The sequence below is a fragment of the Rhinolophus hipposideros genome, assembly GCF_964194185.1.
Source record: "Rhinolophus hipposideros genome assembly, chromosome: 12".
Classification (NCBI taxonomy): Eukaryota; Metazoa; Chordata; class Mammalia; order Chiroptera; family Rhinolophidae; genus Rhinolophus; species Rhinolophus hipposideros.
This window is the reverse complement of record NC_138058.1, coordinates 52470584-52498484: the sequence shown is the minus strand read 5'-3', so window position 1 is coordinate 52498484 and position 27901 is coordinate 52470584. Positions and strand designations below refer to the sequence as shown.

At 39.8% G+C, this 27901-nt stretch overlaps 1 protein-coding gene across 4 annotated transcripts in view; it reads right to left on the bottom strand.

The window, feature by feature from the left end:
* Window positions 1-24814, bottom strand: part of EIF2AK2 (eukaryotic translation initiation factor 2 alpha kinase 2) — a 31549-nt gene extending 6735 nt beyond the window's left edge. For 2 of the 4 annotated variants that reach the window (XM_081069586.1, XM_081069587.1), the window contains exons 1-13: window positions 24511-24710; window positions 19145-19279; window positions 18669-18789; window positions 16959-17107; window positions 15060-15180; window positions 14712-14788; window positions 14451-14550; window positions 12724-12758; window positions 11443-11505; window positions 9796-9918; window positions 6688-6801; window positions 4816-4996; window positions 1518-1646 (exon numbers count right to left, since the gene is read on the bottom strand). In XM_081069586.1, coding sequence (XP_080925712.1) covers window positions 1518-1646; window positions 4816-4996; window positions 6688-6801; window positions 9796-9918; window positions 11443-11505; window positions 12724-12758; window positions 14451-14550; window positions 14712-14788; window positions 15060-15180; window positions 16959-17107; window positions 18669-18789; window positions 19145-19263 — 1332 coding nt within the window. In that variant the 5' untranslated portion in view covers window positions 19264-19279; window positions 24511-24710. Of the gene's footprint in view, window positions 1-1517; window positions 1647-4815; window positions 4997-6687; window positions 6802-9795; window positions 9919-11442; window positions 11506-12723; window positions 12759-14450; window positions 14551-14711; window positions 14789-15059; window positions 15181-16958; window positions 17108-18668; window positions 18790-19144; window positions 19280-24510 lie in introns of all 4 variants that reach the window. The other 2 variants (XM_081069585.1, XM_081069584.1) reach the window with 2 other exon arrangements.
* Window positions 24815-27901: the final 3087 nt, after the last annotated feature.

Genomic DNA, 27901 nt, shown 5'->3' with positions numbered 1-27901 from the left:
ACAACAATAGTTTCAACCTCCGAGTTTGACTGTGGGGTTAAATGAGATGTAACAGGTGAAACAGTTAAAATACTTCCCAAAAGTGACTTGCATGCAAATGTTCATAGAAGATTTCATCATAATATTCCATAACTGGAAGCAATCCAAAGTCACCAGGAGAATGGATAAACAGATTGTGGTATACAGGTGTATTCCATTTTATTCCACTTGGCTTTACTGCATTTTTAAAATTAGGTCAGAAACCCATTCAGAAACACTTTGATGTGATGTAGGATAGCAAATGATACTGTTTTCCCAAAAGGCTTATCCATTTGAACTTAGAAAATGATGTCTTCTGGTTTCATTTCTTTTCTTTCACCTATTATTGCCTCACCAATCAAATATTAGAATATTACATAAACTTAGTTGATAAAGCAGTGGCAAGGTTTGAGAGGATTGACTCCAATTTTGAAACAAGTTCTACTCTGCCTAAAATGCTATCAAACAGTATCACATGCTACAGAGAAATCACATCTGAAAGGGAGAGTCAATTGATGTGTCAAACTTCATTGCTGTCTTATTTTAATAATCTAACACAGCCACCCCAACCTTCAGCAACCACCACCCTGATCAGCCAACAGCCATCAAAATCAAGGCAAGACGCACCACCAGCAAAAAGATTACAACTTGCTGAAGGCTCAGATGATGATGGTTAGCATATTTTGGCAAAAAAGTATTCTTTAATTAAGGTAATATATGTTTTTCAGACACAATGCTATTGTGTATTTGCTAGGCTACAGTATAGTGTAAACATAACTTTTATATGCACTGGGAAAGCAAAAAAATCATGTGACTTGCTTTATTGCAATGGTTGGAACTGAACCCACAATATCTCCATGGTATGCCTGTATTCATATTATGGAATAGTACTCAGCAATAAAAGGGAATAATCTGCTGGTACAAGTAGCAACTAGAGGTTCTCCTACAGACATTACTTTGAGTGAAGTAATCACATATACAAGAGAACATACTGTATGAACGCATTCATAGGTAGCTCAAGACCACAGAAAATTAATCAATGGTGATAGAAATCAGAGCACTGGTTGCCTCTGGGCCGTGGGGAGGAGGGATTGACTGGAAAGGCATCTGAGGGAGTTTTCTTAGGTTGTGTCAGATTTATTTGTACTGATATATAGAAAGATTATGATACATTGTTGAGTGAAAAAAGTCAAGTCACATAAGAACACTTTAGTATCCTATAAAAATGGATGTATGCATGTTTTTATGTATAAACGTCTGTGTAAATATATATTTGTGTTTGTATATTTTTATAACTCCCAGAAAATGATGTAAAAGGATAAACAACAAACTCTAATGAGAAGAATAAAAATAAAAAGGAAGGCTAAGGGGAATTTTCCATTTCTATTCTATAGACTTCTGTACTGTTTTAATTTTATAAGAGGTGTCTATTATTTTTATAATTTCAAAAAAATGAAAGAAGTAAAAAAACATATAGACAGAAAAGAAAGGGACCTCACCTGTTCTGGGCTCATGTATATTGGAGGTCCCATACTCTTAGTCCGATTTTCATTATGTTCCAGGAATGTTACAAGTCCAAAGTCTCCAATCTTTATTTGTTTTGTACCTACTAAAAATATGTTACTCGGCTAGAGAAAAAGGAAACACAATATTTAATCTATAAGTACCAATTTGACAGACTGGTCTCATATATCCAAATCATATTTAGCAATGGCTATTTTTATATTTATTTATAAGGCATTTCCCTTAAAATTCCCAAAACAGGAAATTTAATGTCACAGGTCTTTAAAATGACAGCTGAGGAAGTAAGAACTTCTGTCAGCAGACAAGGCTTGGGGTATAGCTCCCGTTAAATATATGAGGTGCTGTTAACTAGAAGGTGGATTGATCCTGCACAGTTCCAGGGGATAAATCCGGGACTAGAGTACTCGAGGGTGGAAATAACCAAAAGATTTGTTTTAGTATAACCTAATATAGTAATAGTGTGGTGCAAAGAATGGGAGTTCAAGAGCTCTCTATCCCAGGAAGTATTCAAGATGGGGCTGGACATCCACTTGGTGGAAATGTTGCACATACGAATCCAGGATTAGATGGTGATTAAAATAGATGCCCTTAAGATCCCTTCCAATTGTGAGATTCTCAGAATGGGTCTCTTCTCAATAACGCTGCAGGCTATCCTGTGCAGAATTTCTAGTGGGGGTTTCCTTGATGTCAATTTTTCCAGGCCTCTCACAACTTCTTCGAAAACATACCCCTTCTATCTTTGAAGGCATACCAAGTTAACTGCAAGCTGTTAATTAGCAGTGAAGTATTTTTTCCTTGTAATTCTTTAAGCAGATTAAAAAAAAAAAAAAGGAAGAACAGAATGAGGGCTGTTCATCTTATTTACAAATCTGTAGAAGATATTGACCAACATTCTAAAGACCATGAAAATAGGAGGTTATTGATGAGGAAATTAATGTTTTGCCATTCTTGAAAAGGCTAGACTTTCAATACAATCTTGGGCCATACGTTCATATGCAGGCCCTGTGAGCGAACACTTATGAGTATGAGAGGACCTAGCAAAGGAACCGAGAGGGAAGAAACCATCAGCCCAGGAAGGTCTGAAAGAGCTTCCAAGAAGCCAGACTGAAAATGTCCATGCCAAAATCAGCAGTTAGATTGGAACAATTTTAACAGTGAGATCGGAACCTAACACCAATAATACAGATGAGAAGCTGTAGGTGCGTGGGGGGTGGGTATGGAGATAAAAATGCTCCAATGCTACATTCAAGTCACAATGCAGGAGTATGTTGGGTTAGCAAGTACAACTGAAAGTTCCACACAAGGCGACAACCTGACTCTGAAAAGATTACATTTATGATGCTGTCCAAATAGATAAGCTGGAGAGGACAGTCTAGCAAAAATGTTAGATTGCTTGTTTATTTTTCATTAAAAAAAAAAAGAAAAACACTAATGCCACATTTTGTCTAATAAGTTATAGTATGATTAGGCAAAAGGTTGGGTTGTAGAGCATAAAAAAAGGGTGCCCACTTTATGTAGGAGGTATAGGAATAAAGACTGATGGTCAGGCTGAGGATGACCGAAGAGCTTGGACCTAAAGGGGAATGAACCTCCAGCGACTGGAAGCCCTCATTCCAGACACTTCCATGTCCCTCCCCTACTGCCTTTGGTCTAGTTCTTACGATTCCGACAGTAAGCAGGGGTAGATTTTATATCATAGGGCGCTCATGGGTAAAGACCATTGTCCAGCAAAGCCAACGGCTAGTATTTTGCAAAGTATCCCCAAAGGAAGCACAGGCCTTCATTTGCATCTTCTCAGATGCAAGAGAGCAGCAACTGTAGCAGAGAAGCTAGAAAAGTGGTAGAAGACGAAAGAAGGTTCAGTAGTATTAAAGTCTGACCTTTGAGCAACTGCACACAGAGAAAACATTCTCTGAAAACAGACACAAGAAAAGGTCACTCCACGCCACAGAGCGCGGGACACAGGAGAGGTGTTAGGACAAGGGAGTCTCCAGTCAGCAGCAGCGAGAACTGCACGAATTCATCCTGAGGAGGGTGTGGGAGTTAATACCCAAAGTTCTTTATTTACTTGCAAATTACTGTATAAATAAGCAATGGCGCTGAATTACTTACTTAAGTCTATGTATGATTTATTCCAAAGTGAAAGTATAGCCATTCTAAATGTATCCTTTCCAACTTAGAAGAACACCTTCAGATATTGTTACAGGGAGATATTGGGATCAGGTGGACTCCAACATGAAGGCATAAGACATTCAGCCCCCGGGCAGACCAAGGATGAAATATCTTTTAAGGGCCACTTATTTTTATGAAGCCCAATAGGCAACTATATACATTAAGTGCTTATTTTTGTCAAGGAACTTTCTGCTTCATTCCTTGTTCTTGGATGTTTTAGATAAGTGGGGTAAGCAGATAGTCAAGATCCATATAAACAAGGTTCTTCTGCCTGACCCAGAATGAGCAGAAAAGGCGACATAAAGGAACTGGGACCAAAGGGGACCGGCATAAAAGTGTCCCATGCTTCAGGGACAGGATTTAACATGGCTAATTTGTGAAAAGAGCAGGCAAATCACAGGAAACAGAGTACGGAGGAGAGATTGAAAACTTGTTCTGTCTCTCTTCTTCTTTCACTTTGATGAAGGAAAAATGGGAAAACTGCCCTTCTAGACCATGTAGGATAGTAGGAAGACAGAAGAAAATGAAAGTACAAAGGTATGCCTCATGTTCCAAGGTTTGGATTACAGCAATATTCCAATCATGGGGCAGAGGTCTAACCAAATGCCAAGAAAATTTTAGACTCTGGACCCAGTAGTTGTGTGACTGCCCTCAAGACTAATGACTGAGAGAGTAGGGGAACCCATGTCCCAAAGCCATCATCATGAGAGTCCTTTCTGCCTCCGAGACAAGCCTGAGCTGCAGGAGCGGCAGGGACAGAGCAGCCTGTGGCTGTGCCAGCCGCAGTATCTGCACAGAAATGTATAGTCTCCTAAAGCTTTCATGTTTACAACTGGAGTATGACTATCAGCCAAACAGAAGCAGAGCGAATGAGCTCCTTCCTGTAGAGCTCAGTGTCTTGATGAGTTTACTAGCCCTGGGGATCTTCTGAGTCGTGCTACGGAATGGTGCATGGGGCAAGGCCTAGATCCATCCTAACCTTAGAGGAGCAGAGATATTATTTCCTCACAACTGTCAACCAATTCTAAAACTTGAGAAGATTGATTTTAAAATTACTCAATTATAGGTGTCAATCCCTAACAAATCACATTTTGCTCTTACCTTAAGATCTCGATGAATTAACCCTTTCGAATGTATAAAATCCACTCCTGTTACTATTTGCTCATATAATTCCAAAGATAAATATTTGTTTGGTTTCTGGTCTCTTCTCTCCTCAAGCCACTGTTCCAATGTCCCTTTATCACAGTATTCCATTTGGATGAAAAGGCACTTAGTCAATGACCTGGATATAAAAGTCATAGAGAAGGAGCAATAAATTTATAAAAATACATTTCTTTTTTAAAATTATATCTTCTCTTCAGAAGCACAAAATATCTCAAGACAGAAATCTAAATATAACAAATAAATTTGTATCAAAATTTAATAAACCATTTTTTATTTAAATCATAAGTGCCCAGATGTGCAGAGCTTTACTTGTTTAGCTAATTGATGAAGTATAACCCTGTCCATTCTTTAATGCCGAAGGTTCTTGATCACCTTTTCTAATAGATAGGAAAGGGAACACTAATACAGTAGAGTTGCAGAAAAACCAAATAGCCACAGACAACAGTTTAGTGGTTAGCAGAGGGTAACAGGAGAGGATCGTAAAAGAGGGTAAAGGGATCAAATATATGGTGATGGAAGGAGAAATGATTCTCGGTAGTGAACACACAATGCCATATATAGATGCAATATATTATAGAATTGTACACTTGAAACCTATGTAATTTTACTAACCAATGACACCCCAATACATTTAATAAAAATTTAAAAAGTAAAGATACATCACAAATAAAAAAATATTTTAAATATACTTAAGAAACAAATATTATTATTATATGAAGTAATTTTGAAATATTTTAATTCACCATCAATCTACCGAGCATCTATTTTGTAAAAGGCACAGAACAGGCATCTAGAGATGAGAAAATTAGACACTATCCTTGCTGTAACAGGATGACAGTTTAATAGAATAGAGATAAAGGAAAAACAAACCTAAAACAATAGTACAAGGACAGAAACTCTAAGAGAAGTGCCAACAAATTGCTATGAGATATAAGTCGGAGGACTGATTTTGCCAACCATGTTTTTTTTCTTTTTCGTAAACTAAGTTGGTCTCAATATTAATTTATATCTGTTGAACATACGTTGGCTAGAAAACAGAAAGAGGTAGCCAAGAATTTCCTGAAAGCTGAAGAAGTCCCGTGTGCTGACAGTAGTCATGAACCCCTGAAACCGGTGATAAAGTTCTCAATTACGTGGGATGGAGACTGGCCCATTGGAGTCAGGAGACGATGAATGAAGAGCCCACAATGCCCTCAGGACTGCCGGGAGAGGACAGTCCCAAGAAGCACTTTCACAGGGAGATGCCAGCTCTTTAGAACCCTCCAGTCCTTTAGCAGTGGCTTTCCTGAGACAAAACATGAGGGATTCGAGGTGGGGTGCCCCCATCACAGCTCATGGTCTTAAAATTATTTTCACTGCCCACCACCCCACCTAAATGGTGTAGTTGCATTTGAAAGAAACCCCTTGACTGCATCCCACCTATTGGGGCCTGAGAGAGAAAGAGAAAAGTGCTGGCAGCTGAGGAGGGAACCTCCCCTTGCAGTAGCTACATGTTCAAACCTCCTTCACCAGACTGCATTTACAGTCTGGACTGAAATTGGGCCACGTGAGTGAGCCTATACATTAAACAATGGAGTCAGGAAAGCCAAACCTGACATTTTGAAAACAGCTGAGGACAATGAGAAACTAGGAAGGACCAAGGAAAAAACTATTCATTGTCTCCTTACCTGCAGAATGGAGTCATAACAGTGTTTCAGTGTTTGCAGTTGTGATTATTAAACGTATTAATGGCCTTATCCGGTGGCCCACACATAGTCAATGACAGTTTCCTCCATCCTACTATAGCTATGAGCATTTTTTTTTAGTTACCTTTTGCTGTTGCTTTCCTCAAGAGTAAAATCAGTTCCATCCCAACAACTACAGTAACGGACAATATTTTGATGATCAAGCTTTGCCAAAGCTTTGACTTCACGCTCTACTTTCCTAGTCAGTAGAAACAGAGAATTAGAAATTATCAGTACACATCCCTGATAATAACAAAACACCTCAAGTAACAGGAAACAACTATCAACATTCCTTTATTGAACAGTTGCCAGGTTCCCACAGCCTGAGTGATAGTATGAAAGCCAGGGGCACTGAAAAAGAAAAAGTGAATGTACAGAAAAAAACAACATAGCTATCATATTTTCCACTCGCAACATAAAAGAAAGAGCAGTGACTTAAATCAGCCCAAACATCAGACTATTTAAAAGTCATTTGTAGTAGTCCTTGAAATGCCAACGATACAATTTTGGGTGCCTAATTCATACATTATGTGTTGTTTAGACTTCTGTTAAAGTCACTTTGGATTTCATAAACAAACCCCATTTGGGAAGAGAAGGTAGGTAACCCAGGCAGCATGGAGAACTTCATTCAGAACACTCCAGGTATGGCAAAAAATACACAAAGGAGGAGACATATGTAGAGAAACTGACCTCACTATACATTGTGGGAGCTTTACAGGGATGTGTAGTCAGGAGCTAAGACAGACAATTCTGTGCTAAATGGAGTAAACATTTTTGAGATGTCAAGGATGAGAAAAGATAAGCAAACATTGTACACTTTCAGTTTTTAATTTGAAAAAAATTCTATATGACATAAAATTTGTGAAAATAAAGAAAAAATTACTCATACATTGATGATCCTAACACAATGAGTTATTATTTTAGGTTACTTCTTATTGTGTTTCTTCCTATATATTTATATATATTTTTAATTATAGTATATAATTTTTATCCTATTCTTTCACGTTATCTTTACAATTTTCCTTGTTGTTTTACAATTTGTGTAACCATCATGTATAAACTTTTTAATGTAAGTTTTCAAAAGTATAAAAACGTAGAGCAAATAGTATAATGAACCCGTACCTAGCCATCAACCAGATGAAATAGTTGTTAACTCCGGTCCAGTTTGGTTTCATCTATACTCTTACCCACTTCCTCATCTTCCCTGGATTATTCTGAAGCAACTTCCAGCATTGCATCACTTCATGTGTAAATATTTACAGCATATAACCTTCTTTTTTTTTAAATTTACTGGGGGGACAATTGTTAGTGAAATTACATAGATTTCAGGTGTACAATTCTGTATTACATCATCTATAAATCCCATTGAGTGTTCACCACCCAGAGTCAGTTCTCCTTCCATCACCATATATTTGATCCCCTTACCCTCATCTCCCATAACCTTCATTTTTAATGACTTCAAAATAGCCACTGATCAGGGAAGAGAACAAAACATACTTAATCATTTCTTTATTGCTGGACATTTTGTTTTTTCTAATTTTTCGTGTTTTAAATGACACTGTGATCTATATACATTTACACAGTTTTTTCCCATAATTTGGGTAATATCTTTAGAATAGGTTCCCAGACAGGAAATCCATGTGTCAATGCATATAAACATTTTTATGGCTGTAGATTAATACTTCCAAGTATACTTTAACTGTGTTGTAGCAATTTATGAAGCCACTAAAAATGTCCCATAATACTGTACCCTGATCACCATTAAGTACTTTCGTTAATAAAATTGCTATTGAATAGTAGGAACAACAGTATTTCCTTCCTGTTAAGCAAAACAGTGAAGAAGGAAAAAGCATTGTTTTGATGCCAGGAAGAGCTGAAGGTATCTCAACTGCAAGGCGCTGTCTATGGGACAGAAAAGAGGTTTGTATGACTGGGAGAAAGACTCCCTAGGACTCCATGCCTGCTGCTCCTTTGCTCAGGTCATTTTCCTTAGCCCATATCCCCTTTCCATCTCCTTCTCTAGTCCTTGAAGGGCCAGTCTGGCCAACTTACACATAGTAACAACTGCCAGAAAACAAAAAGTGAGATTGGTAAACTGGTGACGTGTGATTTAAGACCTCCTTCCTATGTGTCTTCCTTGAAGGAGTTTTGCTATTCAACAAGGGTGGAGTGGGGGGATGGTGCAGATAATACATAAAACCAACATGGGAAGCAATGGATTATAGTGGAAACAGAGTGGATTGGCATTCCAGAGTTCTAAATTTCCACCTTGTTAATAATAGATAGTATCCAAAGATGGTCATCATCAATCCCTTCCCTCCCCATACACACACCCACTCCTCAGACTAAAAGATGGAGTCTATTTGCCCTTCCCTTGAATCTGGGCTGGCCTCAGTGACTTTGTTTAACCAATATAATATACTACGTAGAACTTCCAAGACTAGGTCAAAAGCAGCCTTGCTGCTCTCTCCTGGGACGATTTGCTCTGGGGACAATCCTTCTTAGTAACCAGCCACTAAGCTGTGAGAGGCCCAGGCCACATAAAGAGACCATGTGGAGACACATGGGTTAACAGCCCCAGATGAACTTCCAGCCTAAAGCCAGTGTCAACTGCTACCCACATAAGAAAACCATCTTGGATGTCCTGCCTGGCCACGCCTACAGTAGACTCCTGACTGCAAATGCATGGCAGACCCCAAGTGAGACTGACCCAGACGAACACAATCAACTCATAGAACCATGAGAGATAATCATACCCTGTTGTTTTTAAGCCACTGTATTTTGGAATGGTGTATTATGCGATCATAGACAACCAGAACAATTACCAACTATTTTTTTTTTAATTACCAACTATTTTTACCTTTGAAAAATCAGTTCACATCTTTAGATCTTAGTTTCTGCATGTGTAAAACAAGGAGATGACACTAGAAAATCTCAAAGGTCACCTTAAGCTAAATGATTCTATAACATCAGTTTTCATCAAGATAGCCTTAAAAGAATGATCAATTATATATCCATTTTTTATTGAAATAACCATTTCAGAGTAAGCCAAGTGCCTGATGGTAGAATGAGATTTTTAAGGAGGACTGGAAAAAAGTAAATAATACACTGATAAAGAAGACAAATACATAAAAAAAAAGTGCCATTTCAACATACCTTCTCATTCAAAAAAAAGAAAACATTTACTACTTACTCATTATCATATTTAACACGTTTAATAACATAAGTCTTTCCATCAATTCTGTGTTTTGCTGTGAAAACATCGCCATATCCTCCCGAGTCAAGTTGTGTTATTTCTAGAAAATCCTTGACAAACCTTAAAAGATAAATGCCACTGTTATTCTAAGGTTGGATGCTAGCTGGTCCCCACCCCTTCCACTTTCCCTTTATGTCACTAATAAAATGGACCGTGTAACAAACATGACTCTCCCCTTCTAAAGAAGGGCCCCTTCACAGAAACTCTTGAATCATGAAGTATAGTTCCTCCCCTTCTCCCCCCCAACATAATAGATCAGCTCTGGGAGTCACAGTTAACTCCTGACTGTACAATAGCCATGATAAAGAGTCTAATCACAGGTATGAAACTTTAGAAATAAGCACCATATGTGTCCCACAGCTACCACCAAGATGTTATAAGAAAAACGAGCAGGTGCTCTGAGCCTGTCCAGGCTTTGACTGCCTGACTTTCCCTTTTCCCTCAGGCCCCACCTTCCATCAGGAAGCCCTGCCAATTCTACTTCTAAAATGTATCACTGGTATCTGCGCACTTTTCCCATCTCTGACATCTTCACACGAGGCCAAGCTTCCATGAGAGTCCTGTAGGACTTTGCTAACCAAATAGTCCACTTCCTCTCCTCTTCCACTTCAATCCATGATCCACACAGCAACCAGTGTGATAAAAATTTGGTCTGATTGCGTCTCTCTGTGTGCCTAATAACCAATAGCCTAGCTCTGCATTCAGCAAAAAACCAGAAAGCCCTCAAGTGGCCTACAAGGGGCCATGTGATTTGGCCCCTGCCTCCCTCTCCAGCTTGTCTCCTGGCCTGCGTCCTTGTTTGCTGCCCTCCATGTCCACTATCTTCTCTCTGCTCCTTGAACACTCACATCGCCTGTCCCATCTTCACCTACCCACATGTTCTTCTTTTGAAGAGCCCCAGAGACCCCCACCTCCTGGTGCTACTTCATCCTTGAGGCCTATGACCATAGTTTGTAATTTCAGACTTTTTCATGTAATCATCAGCCCCACAAAACTCTGTGAGGGCAGGAGCTGTTCTATTTGTCCCACTTATAGATCCAAGGCCCAGCACAGTGCCAGCTATATATTAGGTACTTATTTAATATCTATGGGTTCTCTATTGTTTAATAAAATTTATATTCAATGTCCTCCTGCTGCAAATAGGCTTCCTTTGTTTTAGATATTTTATTTAAACCCAAATACATGGGGAACCCTTTTTCAAAGTGAAATCTGGTATGGAGCTAGAAAATGGAAAACAGATTCAAGTGGATCCATTCTGATTCCTGCAGGAGTACTTTTTTTGGGGGGAGGAGGGAAATCACTGGTTTATAGGAATATTTGCTTTCATTATTAAAAACTGCCAGTGTCAGAGAAATCCACATAAGCATCACACAGATATACATTACCGTGTTCCATTTCGATTCATCTAACTTTGACTTCTCCCAGAGACAATGATCCGTTGTGGGCCTGACTATGCTAAAACAATTATACCATTTAGGTGGAAATATAACGTAACCTGTCTGATGTAGAACAGTCCCTTATGAAACTTTTGTCGAATTAACAAACATATCTTTAAGCAAATTCTATTTTGCAGTTCCCTCTTACCTGGTTTCCATAGTACACTCATTTCTTACTACTCCAGGAGAGTTAAATTTAGCTGCCAAATTTCTGAAAAATTAAGAGAAGAATGTAAAACTCAAATAAAACTGAAAGCAAATATAACTTGTTTAGAGTGGGTTTTTATGCCCCGCACTAGGCTTTTTATAATTTGAGTCAACCATTAGAATAACAGAGTGGCAAATGGTAACCTTTCTTTAAAAAAACAACAATAGACTTAAGGTTCCCCTCTGTCCTCTAATAATTTTTCATTCCTTCCCTGGTTCCTTTTTTCTGCCTTAACACATTCATGTTTGGCGTGCCACTAACCTTCCCTTTTCTCCTCCAGACTCAAAACCTCAGGACATCTATATCCTTGCATTTCTGCCTTTGTATTTTGTTCCTTCCTGGTGGTAAGCCACCTGCAATTGAGTTCAAACACCACCTAACCCTAAACACATACAAACTGCGATCTTCCTGGAAGCCCGTAAGCCTCCGCCTTCCTTAACTCTCTCCGTGTCGTCATTCGTGTCTGCACCCCCTTCCCAAGGAACAATCTTCAAGTCCTTTCTCCTTTGGTCATCTTCATTCAATTACTGTAACTCTAGTCCCTCAAGTCCCAGCTACTCCTCCCTTATAGTCAGTCTCAAAAATTCTCCTTATCCCTCCTTTCTGCCACTATAGCCATGGCTGACAGCCTGATTATCTCACACACAGACCTCTCTTCTCTCCATCCAAATACCCAAGTCAGGAATCCTCTTTCCTGAACACATCATCTATTGTTCAGAGTGTACTCATGGCTCATAAAGGCCCCTGCTGCCATCTCACGCTCATTGCTGACTATATGTGCATTTTTGCTTTTCTCTTCATTTAAAAAGAAATGAATTCACCATAATTTACATAACAGTTCCTCTTTTTTTTTCTTATGTGAGTTACTACATCATTTCTACCCTAGCTGCTTATCTGCAGAATGAACTTCTTTTGAAAACACCTCTCCAAGCCCACTTCCAAAATAATGCCCTTAACCAATTACTCTAGCAATGCCCCCATAGGTCTTTATGTCTACAGTGTAGTGTATGCCTACATTCAAATATTTCTCTACATATTTAAGATTTTTTCATAGATTTCAAGCTTTTTGTGATCTTTAACCATACTTTCTACTTTCGAAACTCCACCCAAAAAGGGTGTAAAATTCTCTACAAATAGTGAAGACTTAACAAATAAAGCTGACAAGCTAAGTCTGAAAGAAAACTTCATTTCAAACTATGTTCAATGCATAATGATACTCACATTTTCACCTTCCTCTGACTATTTCTGAGGTCACTCTGTAACAAGAGAATGGGAAATCATTTCAGATGATTGAAATCAATCATATTGTTTTTTCTTGCTATCCTTCCTCCTATACTTCTAGCTGGTTCTATGACCACATTTCTTGGTCCATAAGATTAACAGCTTCACCGATTTTTGTACTCTTATCAAGACCTGCTTCTCAGTTTACTTGGTTATGTATCAATGTCCTCATCTGTTATAGCAACTGGACAGATATGGCAGGAAGGACAAAACAGGCAATTGTGTGGGGGGAGGGGGGTTCACGGTGTGAGGGATGTAAAAATAAAATAAAATAAAATAAAACTATAAAAAAAAAAAACAAAAAAACAGGCAATTGTAGAGCATGTTCTGCAGAAGCACTGGTTCTCCAAGTAGAGAACATGGCTTCCCTGGTGAGCCTGTGGCCGGCAGATCTCACCACGTCACCCATCATTTACAGAGTTGATAAAGACACATACGGAGCCCCAGGGTGTACTTCCAAATAATTCCCCATGAATTGCTGATCTGATCACTGGTTAAAAACTACAATGATGACCATTTCATTTTCAGCACAAATAATTTTGACACATAGCAAAAAGAAGAGTCTTCGACATAGTTTTCAAAAATTAATTTCATATAGCTATTCTTCGTTCATATTCACTTTTATTCTGGTGGATGTTGTGGGCTTTTTTTTTCTTTCACCAATTTAAATATGTTCATACAGAGTGGGAAGCATCAGACTAAGATTTCTTGAGCTCATATCACCAGTGAGCCACTATATTGCATGGTGACTATGCTACTGATTAATTTAGCCATAGTGTTAATAAGCAATATGTTTTCTACGGTCTGCCTAATGTCTTTCTATTATACACAGCATTGCAAAGAACACTCTTATACATGTTTCTCTGTGCATACATGTGAGTGTTTCTCTAGGAGATAGCCCCAGGAAGGGAACACCTTGGCAGTGCAGCTGGCACACCCTTAACTTTACTATATGTTGCCAAAATTTTCTTCAAAATGGTTGTACTGATTTCTACTTCTGCCAGCAACATATAATAGTTATAATTAGAATATAGGTATGCCAACACAGTACTGCAAAACTCAAATTTTGCCAATCTGATGAGTTTAAAACGGTATCTAACTGTTGTTTTGATTTGTGTTTTCCTAATTATTATGAAGTAAAGCATCCTTTCATGGCTCTTGCCCATTTATGTATCTCTTCTGTGAATTGTCTATGCAGATCATTTGTACACTTTTCTACTGAGATGCTTGTCTTTTTCTTATTGATTTATAGTTCTTTATGAATAGGATACTTTTGTGACACTAATCATCACCACACAAATTATCTGGTTTTTAAATTTAGTTTTTATTTTAAGTTTAGTTTTGAGTTTTGTAAAACAGAAGCAGAGCTATATTAATAAAACTTTTAAACACTGTCTATTTGGTAGAAGAAGCAAGATCATAAGAACATATGAAAATATGAAGGTTAGTAGGGAGAAAAAGAAGGGGGTGAAAGGTGGGAGAATTCTGCATCTGAAGGATGGAGATTCATAAAGAAAGGAGAGAGTCAAAGGCTGCCAAATATTATTTAGTAAGAGCACATCAGTTAAAAATAGAAAAATTATGGTTGGGTACTTAAGGTTGTTTTAAAATGAAGAAGCACAAAGGAAAATAAGATTAACTCGGAAGCTTAGAGACAAATACTATACCACGGAAGATGAAGATGAAGAATTGCTAAAACTGTCACTGGTTTCATTTCTTTCTGATCCACTTGCTGAAAAGCGACTTTCAGGTGGTGAGTCAGAATCACTAGAAGAAAGGCGGACAACTATTAGTTTAGGAATTCTATTTTTTGTTGGTCACTAATTTCTTTCACTAACTTCTTAAACATTAAATATTTCCATAAAAATTTGCTCTTTGGGGCAGCAATTTGAATTTCTTAAATATCACAGTTGTTTGTACACACTTACATGTTTGTCTCCGGAGAATTGCTTCTGTTGTTACTGAACCCAACAGTGGAAGAAACGGGGGAAAATACGTCATCTTTCTGAAAGAAAAAGAGCTGCCTCAGAAGGTTTAAGTGCAACTAAATGACGTCCCCACAGTGGTTCCGTCTCTGTGCACTACCACATTTATTTCCCCACATTTACCAAATTCACAGCCATGAGATTAATGCATGGCTCATTGGTGGGACACAGCATCGAGGTATCCTTTTGCTTTGTGACTTGCTTTTAGCGTCATGTAAACATAGTCAAATCTCAAATCAACTTCAGAGAGAATTTTAAAATACAAAAAATAAATCCAAAGGAAGTACATACCATCAAGGTTTTTCCTATCTCTTCATATGCACGTTTGGCAGCCAATTGTTTTGCATTCTGTTTCGTAGAACCTATGGCATAACCATATATTTCCTTTCCAATCATGCATTTACAATGAAATCTAGGAGAAAGGATGGAGAGTATTTTACCTAAATGCCAAAAAATAGTAAATTTAATTTATGATTTGAAAAACTAAATACTTATCAGCAATGGCCTTAATATAACACTAATAGGTAGATTTATATTTCATATCTTGCGTAATTTAAATCTTCAATAAGATGGCTGACCAATTTGCCAGAATAACCAGGACTGATTGACAGCTCAGCTTGCATTTTCCAGGCAATTTCTAATTCTTTGTTGCTTCATTCAAAGGTCTGGCTTAAAGGATCTAAGTGGTGACTTTTTTTAATTCCCTAAAAGTCAAAAGATATGAAGGTAGAGATGGAAAAGAGATGACCCAGTGATTTTTCAGAGATGCTCAAATGGGAAAGAAAAAGCCAGAAGAGAAAGTGGGGCTTCTACAGGAAAAACAATGAGGTCACAGTGTTTTGTAGGGAAGGGGCAAAGCACGGATTTTGCTCTAACCTCAGCATTTCCCTGTTTACATGCACAAAATCCTAAGAAAATCCCCATAGTGCAAAACCCCCATGCTGAAATTCACACGGTCCTCATGTCAGATGCAAGAACATTTGTGGTTAGGCCAGGATACTTGGACATTTACACAAGAACTATTTTTAAGGTGACAAAGCAATGGACAAAGTAAGTATCATGGAGTTATTACTACAAAATTATTCCAGTATTATTTGCCATAGAGGGAAACACACCCAACCAGAGTGACTCTTCCCCTTTAGGCCCTAAAGGGAGAATTAGGGAGCTGGGCTGAGCGACTTCAATCATTTCTACAGGTCCTATTTTCCCTGGGCACCCCCTAAGAAGATTTCTGCTCTTTTAGGAATCTAATGTTAGAGTACTTAATTCACAGGAACCAAATAGGTGAGCTACAGAAAAATAAAATAGTATCTTAACTTATTGAGATTGACACACAGATTTCACTTTTGACTATTTCATGCTAAGGAATAGTATCACATTTTTCTCTTCCTAGTTCTGGCCTAAAAGCCATCCAGGTAAAAGTCAGACGTAAATAGCTCAATTCAGAGGACAGTACTTCAAGGGGTTGTTTGGACTATTTGTATTTAGATTTTTTTTCTTCTCTTATTAAACTGGTTGGTTGTAGCTGAGAAACAATCTCCTTCATACTCATTTGTTTTCTGTTTTTCTCAGTCTACTCCTTTCTTTAACCTCACTTACAAGTCTTAGCTCACTGGTGACATTCTCAGTGACTCTGATGCTCTAGTCAGTCCCCTCGCAGCAGATTCCTCAAATCCTGGCCTCCTCACAGTCTGGGTGAAAACCCATTACTTCTAATGCATGGTATTTGCCTGCAGAGCGATACCATTTAATCAAATTTGAAGGGCAGTCACTTGAAAAGACCGCTCTCTAATCTGACAATGGTGAAAAGAGAGTCATTCCACATGTGTAGCAGAGCTGTCTTCACACAGCCACTCCCACTGCAACCTCAGGGGTAGGCAGGTCTCTACATCCCTCAAGCAGAGCACCTCATACTCTTTGGTTTCCTGCAAATTAAACCATCCAGCTATACCTCAGAAATAAAGGATTACCCAGATTTGATGAATTATGGTATACGGGTTCCAAGTCTTCAGCAATAAAGCATTTCAATATTTTAATTACAAAGATGTACAATTGCTCATAAGTCTTATAATACCTTCCATGCAGAATGTACAAAAAGACCAAATATTTCTGGAAAATTCGACATGAAAATAAGCTCATTCTATTGCTCAGATACAATGAAGCAGAAGGAAAAACCGAACTACATCTCACCTTCCGGGCCCAGCCGTGCTCGATTCACAAGTAATTTCATAATTTACAGGTAGTTTTGTCTTCTGGGTTATCCTATTAAGAATGCCTATGTAATTCCCAGTGGTGAAATCTGAAGTATCTTTTGCTGACACTGATAAAGAACTAACTTCCTACAAAGAAAAACAAATTTTTGTTTAATATAGATGATAACCAAAATTTAACTCTTTATTATTCTAATAAAACTACTAAATGAGCCTTTGAAAGACAAGTTAGATTTTATGTATTTCCCTACTATCTTACCTTGAGTCAATATGTAAGTATATACTTCCACAAGAAATAATCCACAAGAATAAATTTTAACAATAGGAAAGGAATCATCCATTTTCCTTTTATAGTTTCATAAGGAAAAATAAAATAGTCAATTTTCTGTTTTTCTATGCAAAATACTGTAACACTTTCTAGCTTGCTATATATATCTTATATCTTTCTAGCTTGCTATATATATCTTTGTAAATCTCAAAAAACAAGATAACAAATTGAACAAAAGCTATATCCTGGATGACAACTTAATGGGAAAAATGAATATAATTGTGTCATTCTTTTCATTGTTATCTCCACCTTCTTTTATTCTTAATCTGACAAAAAATCTTGTCCAAAGTTTTCGACTTTATTAATCTTATTAAAGAACTAACTTTGGGCTTTATTGATCTTCTTTATTACTGCTTTGTTTTCTTTTACATTAATTTCTGCCCTTAATGTTATTATTTTCTTTCTTCTGCTTTTTTGAAGGGAAGTATTCTATTGTTCTTTTTCTAACTTCTTGACTTGGTTTTCTAGCTCATTAACAATTTATGAGTTTGTGATTTTCCGATTTATTTTTTTCAACTGTGATTAGAAGGGTGACATTTTTTAGGAAGATTTTTCAGGAAAGTATCTTGAAAACTAAATTTTTCCAGAAGTTTCATGTCTGAGAATAATCATCTTTTATCCCACATATAAATGATTTCTTGTCTCATTTCACAGCTGCTACTCCCCTGTCTCCTGGCTTTTAATGTTTCTATGGCCAGCATGATACTTTTTGTCATTTTTCATAATTCCTTTCTTCTGCCTCCACTTGAGGATTCTCTCTTCATGACTAGACTCAGTACTTTCACAATAATTGAGGTTGCTCTTGGTGGTTGTTTTTCTATAGCTGTTGAGTTGTTTTAATCTTCCGCCAGGTCTTTCTTAATTTCAGAAATGTTTTCTACTGAAATGTCTTCAGATAGCTTTTTCTGTACTAGTTACTCTGCGCTCATCTTCAGAGATACCAATTATAAGTATGTTGGTTTCTCCATCACCTGCCCTTCATATACATCATTCTCCTCACAATCACTTTCGTCTCTTTGTCCTTTTCTTACTGTATTCACTCAGTTAGGTGGAGGGACTCCTGCCAGCACCTGTCAGCTCATTTTCTCTGTTTCCTTTCCATGTTTGCTCAACTTTAGAGTATGTCACTGCTCTCAGCACTCTAAATAGGTATTATCCAGCGTTGCCCACTCTTTCCTAGGCATACCTGTCATTCAAGGTTCTACAGAAATGGAGACAGGAAAAAAGACTGAATTAAATTTCTGAATGTAAAGGAACTTGTGAATGGCTTTATTCTGTATGTGGGTATTTTCTCACAGAATAAAATATGAAATATATTTGTGAGTCCCCTTTCACTAGGGGGAAAAAAAGGCAATTACTCACCTCTTTTTCTTTATCAAGTATTTCGATAGCTAATTTGGCTGCAGCATTTTTTGCTTCGCTCTTTGATCTACCTTCAGCTTCTGGAAATTCTCTTCCATCTATTATAACTTGAAATGTATACCTGATTACAAAGAAAATAGTCACAAAATATTATTAAACTCATGCATTACCTAGTATTCCAATCACCATTGCCTCTTATGACTACCTTTCAAGGTTTTAATCTATGTTCAATATAGGGTTTAAGCAGTCACTTCCAAACAGCATAATAACACATCATCTTGAAGCATGTAAAAGCTTATACCCTCTTTTTTCTCTAGAGTCCTCTGAAGTTACCATTTTAAGCCCAAAGGCCTCTCACAGAACTCTGTGGCAACTTTGCTCTAGCGCTAAAGTATTGACTTCAAAGTTGTGCCATAGTTGCCATTCTCCTTGTTTACATTTCATAGGGATATATGCTTTTCTTAATAGCTTCTTACCTGACATCGTGTGGGGGTCCTCTCACGGACAGTTCATGATACTTAATTTTTACGTTGTTCATCTGCCGGTATTTATTAAGTTTTTCTAAGAAGTAACCTAATACAAAATCACTGGCCATTTCTTCTTTAAGTAACCTACAATAGAAGTGATGTTTGAAAGAAGTGACACTCACGGAACAGATTTAATCTGATTTTCCCAATCCACTTTAGGAGACAAAATAGGATACGAAGAATTTCCTTTAGTGACTCATCCCAGCCATACATAAGTCCAGAGAAAAAAAACTTTCTTACAAAATCTTTCTTTCTCTCTCATGGACTGCACAATCAAGCTAATTTCTCCCCAGTTTTCTACTTTCAAAATTCAACTGGCCAAAAAGGGAAGGGGTGCTTCACTTTAACTCTGCTCTCTGCTTCCACTGAGTGTCAACTGCAAGTCTGTCCACCTGCCTGAGACAGTACAAGGGTGATTTCTTTCATGTCCACATCAGTGATCATCTCTTATTGTTAACTCTAAACTTTACATATCACTTATGAACCTCTCTCTGAGTTTCAGATCTTTCTAGCTAACATCTCCATTTGGATGTCTTCAAAGAACTTTAAACTCAAAAGACCCAAAACTGCATTTATGATCTTCCCTTAGGCTGGTTTGGAGTTTCCTTTCTCAGAAAATGACTCCACCATCCATCCATGTCTGAAAGCCATGAATCTGGGAGGCACTATTGACATTTCCTTTCCCTGCTTTCTTAGTCCTGACCCCCAAATCCTTCAACTTCTCAACAATGTCGACAGCCTCCATCCTGGTTCAAACCACTGCCATCTCACTCCTGGACTGCTGCAAGAACCTCAGAACCAGTTCCTCACAGCCACTGAAATTCCTTCGCTACTCTGGGGCCATCATGATTTTATCGTCATCGTGGTAAAATATACCCAACATGAAATGTACCCTTTTAACCATTTTAGAGGGTACAATTCACAGGTATTAAGCACATTCACAGTGTTGTGCAGTAATCATTGCTATCCGTCACCACAACTCTTTTCATCTTCCCAAACAGAAACTCTGTACACATTAAACAATAACTTTTCAATTCCCTGCCTTCTCAGCCTCTGGTAACTAACAATACATCTTTATGAATTTGCCTATTCCAGGCATCTCATATAAGTGGAATCATACAACTTTTGTCCTTTGTGTCTGGTTATCTCATTTAGCAAAATGTCTTCAAGGTTCATCCATGCCGTAGCATGTGTTAGAATTTTCTTCCTTTGAAAACTGAATAATATTCCATGATATGTATATACAATATATTTCATTTATCCATTCATCTGTTAATGGGCACATGCATTCTTTCAACTTTTTGGCTATCGCAAATAACGCTGCTATGAATATTGTTGTACAATTATCTGTTTAAGTCCCTACTTTCAAATATTTTGGGTATATACCTAAAAGTATATATGGCAAATCATATGGCAATTCAAATGGCAAAGTATATATGGCAAATCATATGGCAATTCTACGTTTAACATTTTGAGGAACCATCAAATTGTTTTTTACAGTAGTTGCATCATATTATATTCCACCAGCAATGCATAAGGGTACCAATTTCTGCATATCGTCACCAATACTTATCATTTTCAATTTTTTTGAATTTAATAGCAGTCACATTGTGATCTTTTAAAACATCAATCCAATCATACAGTCCCCACAAGCTACCAAAACTGTTCTTGTCCAGGTTACCAATGGCTTCCCCATCTTTAAAACTAATGGTCAGTTCTCCTTCCCTACTTGACCTTAACCTAGCATTTGACATGGCTGCTCATTCCCTTCTCCTTCCTATCCCTTTTTAAATTTGGACTCCTAAGATACCACATTTTCCTGGTTTTCTTCCTTTTGCACAAGCTGCTCCTTCTCTGTGTCCCTTTTTGGTTCTGTTTCATCTTCCTTCTAAATGTTGTCATGACCCAGGGCCCAGTCCTTCGATCTCCTCTCTGCTGTACCTACATTCAGTACCTTGGTCATTGCCTCTAGACTTGTGGCTTTAAATTCCACCTATGTAACTATGGATCTCAAAAGTACGCCCCAACTGGCTGTTTCCTAATGGCTTCTGTCCAACACGCTCCCTCCTGAAATGCTCTTGACTTTATCCCTTCTGCTCCCTTTGCCTGTTGAACTTCTACTTCCCATAGATCTCAGCTCAAACATCATTTCCCAGAACCCCAGAAGAGGTCCTGTTTTGGTGCTCCATCACAGCCCTTGTCCCATTATTGCAACTGCTTATTTAACTGTCTTCCAAGAGACCACAAGCTACAGAGAGAAGGGACCAGGCATACCACAATGACATTATTTACTCAATAATGAATAAATGAATACCAAAATATCTCCAGATCACCCTCAGACTTGTCACAAGCTTTTCTCTCTGCTCGGAATGCAGTATCTTCATCCTCTACCTACCAGGCAATTCTCAGTGATGCGTGAGGATCTTCAGACTTCTCTGCTGCTGGAGGGGCAGTGCCCCTCTGTAGGTCTGCCACTCCACCTTGCCCAGCAACCTTCACAGAGCCTCACTGCTTTCTAAAATAGTCAGTGAGCTCTTTGGGGAGCAGGTTCTATGTCTTACTCATTTTTGTATCACCAACACCCAGTAGCAAGAGGTAAATGCTGAACACTAAGATGGTGTATAGCTGAATGAGAGAATGATTAATTAAAATTAAATACTCCCCTTTAAACCTTCTCATCTTCTCCCTTTTCTTTGCCTATTGTTTTCTGTGCATCTTCATTCATTCAGTAAGTGCTTATCAAATGTCAGGGATTGTTCTGATACTGAGTATACAGATATAAACAAGACAGAACATGTGCAGAAACAAATAACAGGAGTGGGTATCATGATGGCCAGATGACCAGAAGTGCTATGATGAAATTAAACAGAGATATGGAATCTTAGAGAGTGAGTTGGTAGGTGGGGGCAGAAATATGATGGAGGTGGTTTTAGATACAGTGGTGAGGGACTAGCCTCCTTAGGAGGGAATATTTAAATCAAGCCTGAATGATGAGAAAGTCCATCATACCAATATATGGGGGTGGAGTAGCTCAGGCAGAGGAAACCCTGGAGCAGGAGCCAGTGCAGACTTTGGAGGGGTAACAATAGGCCAAGGGGACTGCTGCACCGTGAATGAGGGATTAAGGGTAGGAAATGAGTCAGAGAGGTGGGCAGGTGCCACAGCACACAGCCCTTGTAGGCTATGGATGTTACTCCATTAGGAAGCTACTGGAGGGTTTTAAGCAGAGGGGTGATGTGACTGGATTGATGTTTCAAACGACCTACGTAGAGAACGGAGAATGCTGGGTATGGAAAGGGGAAGCAGAGCATGAGTAGAAGTTGGGAGACCAAGCAGAGGCTGTGGCAGTGGCTTGGGTGAACAACGCTGGTGAGCAATGGTGGTGGCTGGAAGCAAGGTGCTAGAAGTGCCCTGATCTGAGCAAAGGCAATACCTTCACATCAGTGCTTAGTGCGGTGAAGAGAGTTAGGCTTTAGAGCCACAAAGATCTGGGCTACACATCTCTCTGAGTCTTTGATTCATGACCTAAAAACACCTGATTCACAGGTTGTTGTGAGGAATAAATCAGATGAAAAGCATCCGGCACACTGGTGGGCCCCAATAAATAGTGCTCCTGGTCTGCGATTCCAAAATCCAAAAAGCACTGAAAAACTAAGGTTTACTTTGTTTTCATTTGTTTTGTTTTTGGTAGATTTGTAGCCCCTTATCGAGACCTAAACTGGCATGATCGATTGAGTGTCTGTATCATAGTTTGGTGCCTATTTATACATTTCACTGCAGAAATATGTTTCATTATACCTAGAGTGTTACCCCCAAATCCTGCTGAGAGCATTACATAATAGACAGGGTTTATGCTGTATGGCTTTTCTAAAATCCAAAATCTCTGAAGACCAGAACACACCTGGCCCAAGGGTTTCAGATAAGGATCTGTAGATGTACCATTATTTTCAGGAACCAAAGTCTCATTTAGTTTAGCCACAACCATGAGACCATACATCAAATTGGAGGGGGTCACAGATCTCAGAACAGCAGTTATGGAAGAGTCCTTAGCACTTACTTAACCAGAAGTCCTATCAAATGCTTGACGTCCTCAGCACTGTTAACCCTCACTGCTGATCATCAGAATGACAAGCCAGTTTGAATTTAAGTGAAATATACGTGTAAACGAATAAGGTACTGAACTGGCATGTTTGAAAAGTACTTACAAGTTTGGGGGAAAAAGAAATAGGTTTCTTTTCAACTACTTTTAATGAATAGTTGTCTTAATACTAAGTTACCATTTCCCTAAAAGAAATCACCACAATAATCTCTAACAAACGTTATGTGTCCATTTTACTCTTGCCCAGAAGTTACTTTGGCACTCCCCTTAGGGCAGACTGTGAGCCCCTGTGGGCCTGGCCCCCTCCAGCGCCTGCACAATGGTTGGCATGCAACATGCATTCAAGTAGCATCTGATGCATTAAATGAATAAACCAGAGATCAAGTGTTGTGGATCTTCAGGTTCAAATAAGCAAACTGAAGAAAAAGAGCACAGTCTGCCCAAGATTCTTAGTTCCTAAATGACAGCAGAGAGTGTATCTTTTAGCTTCTAACTGGCAAGGCATTTTTAGTACTAAAGAAATCACAGGTATTAGGAAGTCTCATTATTCTGGAATTCAAAAGAGAATTTATGAATTACCATTCATTAAACAACTATATTTAATGAGTGCTGGGGTTATACCAGTGAACAAAACCCTGCTCTGGTGAACTTACTAGTGGAGGAACACGGACAATCCCATAAGAAAAAGTCAGAGTGATATATTGAAAACTGAAGTAAAGTAAGGGTGTCAAGGAGGGAAGGGTGGGGTTTCTCTTATAAGCAGGTTATTCAGGGAAAGCTGCTCTGACAGAGTGACACTGAAGAAATGCAGGGACCAGTGAGGGATGGGCCTATGCAGGTATCTGAGGGAAAAGCTTTCCAGGAAGAAGAAACTGGCAGTGCAAAGACCCAGAGGCAGCGGTGTATGCTTGGCTGTGAGTCAAGAACAGCAGTGTGGTCAGAAAGGAGGGAACAAGGGGACTTGCCTGTGGGCCCAGAGACGGTGTTGAGAAGTATGGGGGTGGGGGGAGGAAAAGGGATAGGGAGGGGGAAGCCAGGCCATTAGGAAACAATCGTAACTGTCTAGGCAAGCGATTTCGGGCCAGGGATCACGGAGCCAATCTGTAGGTGATTCAGGGCTGCATATTTCCCACCTGCCTGTCACGTCATAGGGTACATCTGTTTTCCACTCGGTTTCCCCCGCCCCCAACGCCATCCTGGGCTATTCCTCACTTACTGTGATAAAAACTCTTCACCGGAAGAAAACGGCTTTCGGTTCCCAGCGCGCTGCCCGGGTCCGAAAAGGGCCCCGCACCTCGACAGGGGCTCGGGCCCAGGAGCCGGGCGCCCCTCGTGCTCCCCGGCCCTCGCCGCCTCCCGCGCTCCTTCTCCGCGCCGACACCGTCTCCCGAGGCACAGTCGGGTCCTGGACACCTCGGTCTCAGTTTCGTTTTCTCGGCGGACTCCGCCTTCCGCGGCGGCCGCCGGGCCCCCTCCCGTTTTAGGGCTCGCTGGATCCGGGATCCCGAGACCGACGTCCCCGTCGGGAGTCCGCGGCAGGCACCCACGTGCCGCTCCTGCTCCTGGGCGCGCGTCCAGGCGCTCGTTTCCCCACCCGGGCTCCGCGGCTGTCAGGAGCGGGGGCAGATCCGTAGGAGGAGGGGAGGACACCCAGGTCTCCGAGCGCCCGTGGCGCTCCAGGCCCTCGCTGAACTCGGCTCCAGGATCAAACATCCCATTTCCTCTAACATGCAAACATTTGGGGGTGGGGGTCAGGGTGGATAGTATCAGCTCTATCTTACAAGAGAAGAAACTGGGTAAATTGACTTGCCCAGGGTCTTGCCGCTGGTAAGTGGCAAAGCCAGCATTCAATTCAAGGTCAGGCCCCTAAACACCAAAGCACTCTGTCCCCTTTCCACACTGCTGCCAGGTCACATACAAGGCTGGGGATGAATTGACCAGGGGACATAATCTTCCTTCTGTCTGTTTGCACCCATCCAACCGTTCATTCAACAGATACTTGCCAGCCGCCGTACCTACCAAGCACCGCTCCAGCACTTAGGTGAGCCACCTGCTGCTCCTTGAGGGACCTCATGGAGTTTACTACCAAAGCCCTTATCAACAGTCCTCGATTTATAAGAAATCCTACTCACCTAATGGACTATGACACACTCCCAGAGTGATACTGATTCATTGACACGGTGACTAAGGAGTGCTGAGGACTTACTTTACAACAACACTGCAAGGTAGGTGCCATTACTATGCCCATTTCACAGATGACGAAACTTAGGTCTGAGGCACAGAGAAGTTAAATAACACAGCTAGTAAGCAGAGGGAGCTAAAATTAGAAGCAGGAGCCTGTACCCTTAACATCTTAGCTAGAGTAAAAGAGAGAGGTGGTCCTAAGTTGGACCTCAAGTATACATTAAATACTGTGCATTGGCTACAGGAGTCCTTTTCCACTTCTCTTCTACATCCCCGCATTTTGCAGGGTATCAATGGATAAAAACTACGTTTTCCTTGTAGCTCAGGTCCTGGACATGATTTAAGTCTCCCAAATGTGAAGCACTTGTGGGGTGTTTGGAATATACCAGTAGATGGGCGGCAGAGCCATCTTTCTGTGTCGTTTCCAGGTAACAATAAGCTCCAGCCGTGGTGGGTGTTTGCAGGAATCCATTTGCCAGCTTCAGGCAGTGGGGTGGCTGTGGCAGCAGCAATGGCAATAGCAATAAGTTTTCTGACTTTTTGAAGCCCGGGAACTGCCCAAGAGAGCCTAGAAAAGAAAATGAGAAGCTCAAGTACGGTGAGAGGACACAAACTTTTATGATTGCCCCAGAAGAACCTCTTACATGGAGCTTCAGGGCAGATGTTGTAAAGATCAGGTGCAGGGCCTGACGCCACAGGTAGCAGAATTCTAAAATATAAGTTTAAGTTGTAGCCTCACCAAGTCTTTTATGTGAACATTAAGGGCATTGATTGGGAAAGAAAGAGGCCCTGGGAACTTGGGTGGATTTGAATGAATCCAAATACCACTGTCCTCCCAAATTCTGTTGAGTGTCCACAATCTTTCCACCTTTGTTTGCTAAGGATGGTACAGCCTACGTAGTTTGAATATCCTGAAGTAGTCACCTCCAAATGTCCCATCCTACCTCATTCCTTCACTCCTAGAACTAGAATCAGATGCTAGGATGCCACCAAAGGATACCGACAAGATCTGATCCAGAGGAGGTAGTTTACACAACAAAAGAATTGCAAGATTTCACTAATTTTCCCCCAGCAGAAACCCAGGAAATATGCATGGAAATGGTTCTAAAGGTAACAAGACAAAATAAATATAATTTAGATTATGCACTCAATGTGCTGGCTCCAGCAGCGGGGAATGGCTCTGATGGTTTGTTCAGTTGGCTTATTACAATCTGGCCTCAGGGTTGGCACACATTAAGTAAAACTGTGATGTCAAGTAATACAGTTGAAGAAATCAAAAGGAGGGAGCTTATCACTTTGTGAGGGATATGAATGTCTAAGTATTATATTGTTTTGTACACCTGAAACGAATGGGAAAAAAAAAGGACATAGGGAGTGAGGAACATTGGGATAGATTAATCATGTGCAACCTATTCATTCACTCCCTAAACATGGCCCCCAAGAAAAGCCAAAGGATCCTCTTTCACCAAGCACTGAGAAACATATTGGAGAGGGGGAATATCAGCATCCTTGACAATTCTGTAATGGCTGACCACTGCTGGTGGGGAATGTTGATGGGAGATGCTCCCTGATTTCAATGTGTACTATGGTTCCCAGAGTAGTAAAGGCCATGTGGCAACACTTCAACCCCAAAGAAAGGGCATCAGGGTCAGAGCAATAATCAGAAAGTTTCAATAACCAAAGATCTTCAGTGGTGATAAACTGGCCCCGGCATTCTTAGGACTCAAAAAAGATGGTAGTCCACAGGCATGTTATATGAGCAGATATCTAAGACCCTATCACTCCTGCTCTATCAACCCCATCTTTGAACTCATGGGGAGTTTCCTGTGGCCAGATGATTGAGAAAAAAATATTCGAATGAAACACAACACACTGCCATTAATCAGAAGTGGATTGATGTATTACAATAGCCCCGCTGGGAGGTGGTCCTAAAGGATAGTGGGAGAAAGGAAATCTTCCCACTGGGCAGAATTTTGAGCAGTACCTTTAGTAGTCACTTGGAAAAAGAGAAAACCAGTGGCTTGGACAGAACCAGTGGCTAACCATTTAGCTGGATATTCAGACATTTGGAAGGAACAAGATCAGAGGGTCAGTGATAAGGAGGTCTGGGGGAAATGATATGGGTGAACCACTTAGAACAAACACAAAGTTAGGAGCATATTGGGTTCTCTTGTGAATGTTCACCCCCACAGGCACCCACTTCTGAGGAGGCTTTTGAGAAGCAAGTGGGCAAGACAACTTCTATGGATGTCAGCTTTCCCAGCTACCCCAGTGTTTTTTCAAAATGAATGAAGAGGCAATGGCAGCAGGAATGGATGATGCATGTGAGTTCATCAACATGGAATTCTCATCCAGGCTAATGTGGCTGCTGAGTACCTAGCGTTTCAACAACACAGACCAACCCTGAGCCCTCAGTGTGGATT